Below are 10401 nucleotides of genomic sequence, written 5' to 3'. Positions count from 1 at the left end.
TTCGGCAGTATTTAAGCTCGAGTGGCTTGGGTTGTATGATACGATGCAGTTGAAGGAGATCAGAATTTCCCTGTTTGGTTGCCAGTTCTATCGACTTCCCATTGTTGGCATTGACGTCAGCAATGCCTTTATCAAGCAGCAGCTGCAGTAAGGGTATATCTACAGGTTTGTCATTAATCACATATAGGAGGCCTTCGTCGACAGGAGGGCCACGCGCACCGGCGGAAACAAGCAGATCCAGTATAGCGAATCGGAGATCGGAGTTCGGTAAGTTAAGGGCAGGAATAATTCCCTGGGCAAGTGAAGCAGGCGAAGGAACTCCTTTTAAGAGTAACTTTAAAGCATCGATATCGCCTGCAGCCGCAGATTCCCGGAAACATTTCCCTGCGTGAACATTCACATCGGTTCCGTGCCGCACAAACTCGTAAATAAGGGGCATCTTTTCCATCGTAAAATCAGACATTACTGCTTTGATCAAGGCATTTTCCACTTCGACGCCCTTCGCGCCAGCTGCCAACAGGCGTCCTGCCATGATCAGACGAGGTTTAGAAGGGACAGCTTCTAATAAGGGAAAGCAAAGTTCCAAAGACTCCTTCGAAGGGCAGCCCTTGAGAAGCAGCTCGAATAGCGGTAAAGAAACAGAAGAAACTGCGCAACGAAGAGCTTCAGCGTTATCATAATCGACGGAGGCATGTTTTTGCACAAGATATTCGACAATAGTATAGTAATTTCGCTGAACTGCATCCACCAAACAGGGATGAAGCGCGTATCCACAAGCTCCTCGCTCCACCAGTGTGGAAATAATTGCCAACTGCTTCGAGGGTGGAATACTCGAGGCAATTTTAGGGAGCATTGTTAAAATATGAGAGGCATATTGTCCATCGATACGAGCGCTGAATAAACTCGCCAGTAAGTTGGTATTTCCCATTTTAATTGCATGAATGATAGCTTCGGCCGAATTGTACGTCACAGAAGCACCGTACGTGACAAGCAAGGAGACAAGTTTCTCGTCATTCCGCTCAACAGCTTTGAAGAGGATTTTGGGGACCGCTTCTCCATTCGCGCCGCCACAGAGAATGATCTCAATGAGCGTTCTTTGGAGATCAGAACCGGATTCAATTTCATCAAAGGCGACTTCGACAGCGCGATCAAGAGATGTCTTCGAGGGCGGATGATCTGCCAAAATAAATGCAATAACAATATCCCTACTCCGTGCGCGAACTGCACTTTCCAGGGCCCCAGGCACATTGCCATCTGCTCCGCTTTTCAGCAGCGCTGAAACCAGATCGAAGCGTCCGACAGCAACAGCGCTAGGTAACGCCTGATCAAGGCAAGAAGCCGCTATTCGTTTTTCAGCACTTAGGAGTAACTCGACCAGTGGTGTGTCTCCGCGTGCCACTGCTGCCAGGAATGCTTGCTGGCAAAAGTTGGCGTCCCCCCCATTCTGAAGCAGGGTTTTCGTACACTCCATGTGACGTCCCGACACAACAACGTCCAAGGCTTCATTTAACCCAGTCTCGTCGGAATGTAGACTCAAAAGATACACCATAGATGGATGCTGCATTCGCGCCGCCCATATTAGAAGGGAGCCAATATCGCTCTTGGTCACATGCTGCCGCTGCTGTTTGAAGAGGTGCTTCTCGAGTTTTGCATCGTTGCTTTTTGTCAGGAGGTAATCGAGGACCCCAAGGGAGCCATCTGTTCGAACTAGCTGCTCTATGACGGCGTGAATTTCGTGGTTGCTAAAAGCGCGTTTGCTAGGTTGCCGACGAAAAATATGCGACTTGGATGCAAAAGTTTCCTGGCGTTTCTGTTTCAGAAGACTCTCGGCTATCCCCTCGTCGCCTTCACGCGCGAATGACACATATTCCCTAACGAGCCTGGGACATGCCACGTTCAATTTAATGACGGCATCTGGTGCTAGTTGTTCAAGCCGTGCTTGAAAAGGGTGGTTCAAAGTTGCCATTCCTATCTTTAGCTAGGAGTGGCATCGCAGGCCTGAATGCGGCCGGGAGAAGAGGTAACAAATACCAAATAAGGCTGCGCCAGGCAGAATTTTGACAAGACAATCCCTCACTACGCAAAAAATTGGAGTTGTAATAGCTCTTGACGAGCAAAGAAAGGATACGACCCAACAGTGGTCAAAGAAAAAGAGCGCTGCAACATAGTTATAAATCAAGAGTAAACTATATTTATTCTATTAATAACACAGGGGATAGATAGACAATGCAGATACCGGCAGTCACTTTGTACCTATTATTGTTTCCGTAGCCGCCCGGAGAGTGACGTTGCCAGTCGTGTGAATGGGTGTTGAGCTGAAGCTTTACGTGGTTGCGCAGGAGTAGTTCGACGTCGACGACAGCGCTTACAAGTCTCTCTGGCTCGCCAAGAGCAGCCGCTGCCTTGGTTGAAAGCCACAGCGCCCGAGACATTCAGGGTTCGCATCCTGGAATCTCGCCCCCGAGAACTGGCTTGACACTGTCGAGCTGGAACAATGAAACAATGAAGCTTTTTCCGAGCAAAACGTTCTTTGACTTTCCCTCGGTAGCATGATGCCGGGCTTTTCCCAGTTTTATTTCCCAACCGAATTCGATCGGTGGCCAGCCCCCCAGATGCTATTATTGTTCAATGCCCCTTTTGTGAAGTCGTAATAGATGAATGAGCAAGAATGATTTGGACAGATAAATGAAGATGAACTGCTTTTCTATAGCTAATAAAGGCGTAGATTTTGGCGTTGTCTTGCCGAGAAACATCACAGTGGCAATCCCAACGATACGAAATGTATCATCTATGGCCCACCGAAAGCATTTGTGAAAACCTACACTTGAAAAGTGCGCTGTCAGATGAATCGAGTAGTTAAAAGCAAAGGATTAATTTCATAACGAGAGGATTGTTTTCTCGGTAACACAGATAACAAAGGAATAGAAAATTATGAGTTGAATAAACGCGGGATGGAGGACAAAAGATACACAAGGCAGGAGCCACTACTGTACAGTCATGAAGAAAAGGGGAGAAGAGATTTAGGATAAATAAATCGGTTGCAACAGATGTAATTAACACAGATTGAAGAAACGAATCTGTGAATGGGAAATACATGGCACCCTCAGTCGATAGAGAAAAGAAGACGAACAACACCTTTTCAACCTATAACACCGGTATAAAAATGGAAGAAGGAAAAAGGAAACGTCTTCCCAATCGTGGAGGACAAAAGTGAAAAATCCCGATAAGCTTTAACGTGAACAAAAAGGAGGAACACCAGGAAATAAACATGCAGTGCCCTATGTCTATGATCGTCGCGAGCGAGAGAGGAAGAGGAATGGTCCGACGCCAAACTCTGCGCCATGCCAGTGCGGGAAAAGAAAATGAAGAAAGTTTGGATAATTGTATTTCAGAATACATCCAAATCACGCATCGTGCATTTTTAATTAATGCGTCAGGATGTGATGCGAGCAGCGTTGAATGGGAAACTAGAGAGTTAATAACAGCTTTGTGCCCTGGACGCCTGGACTCGTAATTGACTCAAAAGTCGAAGTCGAACGGATTACCACGGTTTGTTCTGGAATTAAAAGAGTCGCGCCCGCTCCCAGATCTGTAATTAGAGTCACGAGAACCTCGAATGCCGCCGCCATACGAACTACCACGGCCGCCAGAGGAACCACGAGAGCCGTAAGGCGTTCGGGGAGTAAAATTATCACGAGAACCATAGCCACGAGAGCCGTAGGAGTTAATAGACCCATAGGAACCGCGAGACCCAGAGGATTCGCGAGCGTCCTCATTCTCATAAGGATTCTTGGTATTCAGACCTGGGACGCCCTTATACCCGAGTTTATAAGCCGTCGTTGCGGAGAAAGCAGGGGGTTCCCGCAAACCCCAGCCATGAGTCGAGAGTTGGTTGATAAGGCGAACAACCTCGAATTTATCTCTAATATGGCTCATTACGCCCAAATATGCGGCATAGGCTGCAGATTTGTCCTTGATCGAAACCGTTTTGAAGCCGCTTTTCACCTGGGAAAATATATCGGAGACCCAAGGTGGGTGGCCAATGTCCGTGGTCATGTCAGCTGCTGCAGTGAGAAGACTGGAATCGTCAATTTGGATTGGGAGGTCTCTAAGGGTTCGCCTTAGATTGCCGCTGTCAAGATCCAAAGTGAAGAGCCAGCCCTCTCCCTTCTTGTTGGCGCGAGCTGTCCGTCCGAGGCGATGAATATATGTTTCCCTATCCCGTGGGATTCCTATCTGGATCACATGGGTGACATCAGGGAAGTCCATTCCCCGTGCGGTAACATCGGAAGAGAAAAGAATAGCAGATTTGGAGCTACGGAACATGTTTGAAAATCTTGTCCTCTGGTCTTGAGTCAGGCGAGAATGCATTTCATAGGACTGAGTATCAGGCAGTGGATGAGAGAACGAAGAGGCGCTTGATCTCATCGCTGCAAAGGCTTGCTTTGCCAAAGTCACCTCGGCGGTAGAATTGAAATAGACAATCGCTTTGAAGGGCATATTATTCGCAGGATCGCTTCGATGTTTCTCGATGCCCTGTTTCGCTAGCTCAAAAATGGCTGGCAGTTGATTTTCCATGCCTCGGAGGAAAATGGCCTTTTGAGGAACGGTCAGGTGAGTCGGAATTTCATCCTCTTGAACAGTCTTGACAAAAGCGAAATCGCGCTTCATAGTCTGGCGAACCATGGACATCACCTCTCGCGGGACAGTAGCGGAAAACATAAGAGTTTGTCGGTCAACGTCTCGGCGATGGGGAAGAAAGGTTTGAAGTTCTTGGATGTCAGGAGCGAAGCCAATATCAAGCAGACGATCCGCTTCATCGAGAACTAACGCACTCAATTTCGGGGCAGCAACACCGCTGTTTGGGTCAGAGAATATGTCGATAAGGCGGCCAGGGGTGCCAACCAGGATATGGCACCCATCACGCTGAATCCGCATCAAACCTTCACGCTTCTTTGTCCCTCCCACAGCTGTTTGGACAATGATGCTTGTATTTGACACGAGTTTCCTTGCTTCGACAGCAATTTGTTCGGCAAGTTCACGAGTGGGGGAAATGATTATGGCACGGATGTCTGATGCGTCGGTTTGGTTACGAGAAAACCTTGGGCGCTGGGCGAGGTGCTGATCTTTAAGGATATTTTGGATAACTGGAAGGAGGAAAGCAAGGGTTTTTCCGGTACCAGTTTTCGCTTGGGCGAGACTACAATGGAAATATCAGACAAATTGAATGGAAACCAAAATCGTAAGAATAGCTTTACTTACACATCAGAACCATTTAGCGTAGCATTGATCGTCATCCTCTGTACATCTGTCATAGTTGTAATATTCATCTTATTGGTGAGAACGCGAATGATATTGTCGCTGACCAAACCATTGGAAGCTAGTTCGGAAAACTGAGTGAGCTCAGCTGGTGGTTCTTCGACTTCCTTCACGGCGCTGGCTGCTTGGGAAGACCTGAGGGCCGGATATGCATGGAAAGCTCTCGTCGGGAAGAAAGACGTTTGTTGAGATATCCGGAATGTGTTTATTGATTGCTGGATGCCTGACTGGATTCTAATCGGGCGCGCAATGCACGTTCGTAGAGTGCGTGCGAGGACATTTCCTCGACGAACGGAACCAAGCATTCTGAAGGCTCAGTTCACTGAAGAGACTAAAGAGAGGGTTAAAACAGATGAAAAATATTTCAACAAAAATTAAACAAGAAGAGTAGGAAAACACACCCCTCTCGGCAAGAGGAAGTTAAAAATGCAACGGATGAAGAGGGTTAGAGGATGGAAAAGGAGATGTTGGAATAGGAAGATTAATTTTATCAAAACTTTTTTTTCTTGTAGAAGGAAAAACAAAACTCCGAGAATGAAAATTTCAGTGGATTGATGTGGTCTGTGCTTCTGGGAAGGTTGGCACCTCATATTCACGTGATAAACATTGGGCTAACAAAGCGCACACATTCAAGATATGAACTATTTGTTGGGGGGATTGGATTGGGTGATTCGTACCCTCTATAGTGGACCACCACGGCGCTGGTGGTGATTGAGCTCTTTTGCCCTAGTGGCCTAATACTATTCAATACAATATTAAATTCCGTAGCTATTGCCATGGCACAAAGATTTGTGTTACGAATATACCCAACATGTAACGGATCGTTAGCTAACTGTAGCTTCACATCCCCGAGTGCCCACACCACTCTTAATCCATAATCGTAACATCAACATTCACATTCATAACTGCGTGCTAGAAACATTGCTCATAGGTCCATCTATACTCATAGGTCTGCCTTGACCGAGGTTCACCCATTCAATCCCCAAATAGGCCATCCATCGCCATTGGTGCCATCCAAGTGCACTGCAATTTTCCCCCCTCTGATACGGGGACACCGTTTATTGCAAATACTCTCCATTTGTTTCCTTATGGATGACATCGAACAGGGGTTTCGCATTAAAGTAGCCTGCTCCAGGAGTGCCAATGGTTTTATAGGTAAAGAGCGCATCCTCATCTTCGATTTTCACGGTCACACTGCCGCGACCCGCTGCTGCGGCATCCGCCATCAATTGGGATTGGCAGCATCTCTCCAGAGAGATGAACCAGAATACCGCCTCCTCAATCGTTTTGCCCACAGTCAAAAGACCGTGATTTTGCAGAAGGGCGGCCTTTTTGTTGCCTAGCGTGCTTGCGATGTTTTCACCCTCCTCTTTAGCAAGGACGACGCCTTTGAATTGTTTATAGATAGCGAGATCCTAAAAGGTGTCAAGGAACATATTCAAAGTTAGTTTATATTTTGCCGCATGGTGCGGGCGCGGAGAACGAGATGCTGCCATTTATTTTTCTGACCAGAGGAAGATATCACGAGACAAACAGGAGGTATGTGAGAATAATGAGTAAATTTTAAAACAGGGTTATAGCCTCGATCGATTTTGAAGGGGAATAGAGATAAGGATGAAGTGGAGAAGATAGAAAGGAACGCACATTGTAGAAGGCACAGGAGTCTTGGGTCGTCATATCCAACGACTTTCCCAAGAGCACAAAATGTGCGTCCATAGATACTATGGCTGTGTGCAGCGCAAACCACATCTGGCCGCGCGTTATGCACTGCGGCATGGATCATATATGCTGCCGTATTCAGTAGACGGACCTTCCCGCCGTCAATCACCCTTCCGTCATGGCCAACCTGAATAAGGTCGGAGGCGTTGATGAGAGAGAAGGCGACACCAAAGGGGTTCACCCAGAATGTTGTGGGATCGACAGGGTCCCGGAGCGTAATATGGCCGGCAACACCCTCGTCAAAGCCATACTTTCCGAAGATTCGAAAGGCAGCAGCTAATCTCCCTTTCAGATATTGTCGTTCTTTATACTTGTCTTTGAAAACCGGAGGTCGAGGGAAAGGGGGCATCACTTGCGCGTTAACTTGCACGGCAGCGGAACTAGAGCTTGCCGTTTCTGTACCTGTAGCTGATGGAGGAGGCATGGTGTTCAGCTGGGAAGAGAATTGCAAAATTTTCGATGTAAACTAAAATCTTAAACAAATCCACTATGAAAAAGGTGTCCAGGTGTGTTTTCGAGTAAGATAGGGCGTATGTATAAAAATAAATAGGGGTACCATATTCTTATCAATCTCGCGGGTTGGGGCTGGTCGGTCCCAGGGTTCCACCGGTTACGACCGGAGCCGGGAGAGTGGGGTCAACAAGGACAACACCCCGGCATCAGCCAACATAGGGTTGCCTAGCAAGCCTAGGTAACTGTTGTGGGGAGTCTGATATATGTACTGTACATACTATGCGGGACTCTAGGGCTCCCATGCACCTCACAAACTGTTCTATGTAAGCCCGTGATTTGTAACTCTTCATAGATAATCTGACCTATGGAAGGACAGAGTAAATTCTTGATGATTCGGGGGTCATCCGAGTTAATTGGAGGAGCAGGATTTCTGGGGTTGGGGGAGGGGGAGGGGATCAAGCGCAAGTTTCCGAATCCACCCCTGTGAGTTGGGTTAGAAAACAGTCGTAAAATTCATAACAAAATAAAATAATAAATAATGAAATAAAAGAATAAATAAATAAATAAATAAATAAATAGCTAAATAATCGTATTAGCCTGTCAAATTCTGGAAGTAAATAAGTAAATGGTTGCGCCAAGTGAAGCAGGTATCTATGTAAGAATCGGCAGACATGGGCCATTCCAGGATCATCCAGTTCTTGTAGAAGCGAGAGGGATTAAGTGGAAATAGACAATAAATAATTACTCAGGAGGTATAAAAGCATGCAAAGCAAAACAAAAGCAATACAATAGAGGTCTTATTAAACGAAAACTGCAATCCTGTCACGAATGCTGCCTTCTTGGTTCTTTCAATTCCCACATCGCGCCCTTTTCATGGATATTGCATGGCTGGTGGTGATTGATAAGCTCCATTTGCCTGCGTTCTCGTCACGGATTCTTTCGAATTTTGCACAATGGTGCAGCAGGGGCAGCAGAATGATGCGCAAAAGTCCGTCGCGCTTGAGCCCTCGATACCATAAGTATCTCGAATCTTGCTACGTTGGAGTGCTGTGAGGATACATGAACACCCTACGTAGGCCAAGCATGCCCAAGCACAACACTGTTTGATGGAGTTTAATGTCAGCTAAACAATTCAATTCCATTCCTCTTCGCTGTATAGTCAGCACAGAGCGCATTGCTGCTTACCATGCCATTCATACTACTGTGCTCAGTGGCTCCTGGCTCCTTCAGCCGAGCTTCAGTTTTACCAAAGACCATGCAGGGACAGAAGTAAGTCAACAAGCCTGATCAAGAACCAAGTTAGCATTTCATTAGATCTCTTCAGAGGAAAGCGCGCAATCTTGAGCATACATGTACTGAATGGATCGCAGCAGGACCAAAAACCATGAGACCATTCCTTGCCAGCAGGCACGGCGGGAGCAGCCATTTTGTCACCCATCTTTACTGGATTTATGTGTAATGAGGAGGGTATAATAGTAGTTCAGCCAAAGAAACACAATGGAGCTGGCCCCGAGAGAACTCCAAAATTAAAGAGCGACTGCACTGAATAAATTAAGAAACGTGAGAGGTTGGGAAATACGCAAACTGCTCGTTTGCCATTCCGACAGCAAAGCCAGTCCCCACCACTCTTGACATAGAAACGGAGAATGTTTCCCAAATTTCGAAAAGATATGCAGCCGAGGTGATGGGCTGCTGCACAATCTGCAGGCAACGGACACACAAGTGGAGGTCATGTCTGTTTCGTCCAGACTCTTGTCTGGCGTGGTCTTTTTTTGGCGGTGCGACAAGGCTGAGTTTGAAGCCACCTCCCTGAAGAGTTGGTGGCCCGCATTGTTGCTCAGCTCATGAAAGAATTAGTCTTCGAAAATTCAAAGCCTGACTGGGGTAGAAAGCTTTGAACCACCAAGAATTATTCTAATTTTCCCTGCAATCATCTCGTATACGGTAAAATGGCCCATCCTAATCAGGCCCTGAGACGGAAGAATTCTTGGTTCAGTCACCAGTCGCTTCTCAGGATTGGTTCGGCCCCAGGTGGACGGGCCCTGATTGAGCAAGTTCTGGCGCCATGTTGTCCCGTTTGCAGGGATTCAATACCGCTAAAAGCTCAGCTCCAATGTTCCTTGTGGCTCTTGGCTTGTTCCAGATTTGGTCCAATTATCACATCTTCTGCATTGCGGCTCTGGTCCCCCAGTTGTGTGCTCTCTCTTGAGACTTTGAGCCTCAGGAATGCCAAGTCGGTCCTTTTGTATGAACCATGAATTTATTGTTCCATATTGACAAGGTATCATGAATTGTAATTATTCAGGTGAAGGGACAACGTGTCTCTTCGGTTTTGGCTGAGAAAATGTCGGGTATCTTTGACCACTCGACCAATGTGCACAAGAATGGATGCAATTTCCTGGTGAAGATGTTTTCTTTTTCTCGCCCACTCCTGCGTTTTGGACCGCGTGCGGCGGCTCGTGGGGCTTGCAGGTTGTCCAACGTCTCGGCTTTGTGATATGAGGAAATTTCCAAGCCGAGACCAAGAATGATAGGACTGATTGGAATCGTCGTCAACTCCAACATGAATGGAGACCCCTCAAAAACCTCAATCGAAATAGATACAGGAGTTACTGTCACAAACTTCTTAATGTTACCAGAGACGCAGGGAAAATGGTGGGGTTTTCTCCCAGAATCTCCAAATGGACACTAGTTTATTAGTAATGATTACAGGAGACATTGTGGGAACATATATGAATATATTCTGTAGACTCCAGGATGCTTCTGAATATATCATGTTTTTATTGGTACTCGTTATACTGACTTCAAGCCCTTGATCAAAGGTCGCAAAGATGCGAAGAGAATTGCCCTTTTCATATTCCTGTCCTAAAATGTCAAAAACAGTGCTTGCGGCATCCCTTTACCCTTCCC

General features: G+C 46.7%; 4 protein-coding genes across 4 annotated transcripts in view; all 4 read right to left on the bottom strand.

The window, feature by feature from the left end:
- Nucleotides 1–2445, bottom strand: part of HCAG_06742 (predicted protein) — a gene marked incomplete at both ends in the record, with an annotated part of 5420 nt that extends 2975 nt beyond the window's left edge. Inside the window, 2 exons of the mRNA XM_001539087.1 lie at nucleotides 220–1938; nucleotides 2370–2445. Coding sequence (XP_001539137.1) covers nucleotides 220–1938; nucleotides 2370–2445 — 1795 coding nt within the window. The remainder of the gene's footprint in view (nucleotides 1–219; nucleotides 1939–2369) is intronic.
- A 1074-nt stretch (nucleotides 2446–3519) lies between these two features.
- On the bottom strand, nucleotides 3520–5624 carry HCAG_06741 (conserved hypothetical protein; the record flags this gene model as incomplete). The annotated part of the gene is made up of 2 exons (XM_001539086.1): nucleotides 3520–5200; nucleotides 5263–5624. 2 exons carry the CDS (start codon nucleotides 5622–5624, stop codon nucleotides 3520–3522), a joined length of 2043 nt encoding a protein of 680 aa, XP_001539136.1.
- A 753-nt stretch (nucleotides 5625–6377) lies between these two features.
- On the bottom strand, nucleotides 6378–7462 carry HCAG_06740 (conserved hypothetical protein; the record flags this gene model as incomplete). Its single annotated transcript, XM_001539085.1, has 3 exons — nucleotides 6378–6734; nucleotides 6964–7086; nucleotides 7130–7462. 3 exons carry the CDS (start codon nucleotides 7460–7462, stop codon nucleotides 6378–6380), a joined length of 813 nt encoding a protein of 270 aa, XP_001539135.1.
- A 900-nt stretch (nucleotides 7463–8362) lies between these two features.
- HCAG_06739 (predicted protein) lies at nucleotides 8363–8917 on the bottom strand (the record flags this gene model as incomplete). Its single annotated transcript, XM_001539084.1, has 3 exons — nucleotides 8363–8590; nucleotides 8677–8774; nucleotides 8842–8917. The coding sequence occupies 3 exons, from the start codon at nucleotides 8915–8917 to the stop codon at nucleotides 8363–8365; spliced, it is 402 nt and encodes a 133-aa protein (XP_001539134.1).
- Between the last annotated feature and the right edge of the window lie 1484 nt (nucleotides 8918–10401).

The sequence above is a fragment of the Histoplasma capsulatum genome, genomic scaffold, assembly GCF_000149585.1.
Source record: "Histoplasma capsulatum NAm1 scaffold_6 genomic scaffold, whole genome shotgun sequence".
Lineage (NCBI taxonomy): Eukaryota > Fungi > Ascomycota > Eurotiomycetes > Onygenales > Ajellomycetaceae > Histoplasma > Histoplasma mississippiense.
The sequence above is the reverse complement of the archived record's forward strand: the minus strand, read 5'-3'. Positions and strand labels throughout refer to the sequence as shown.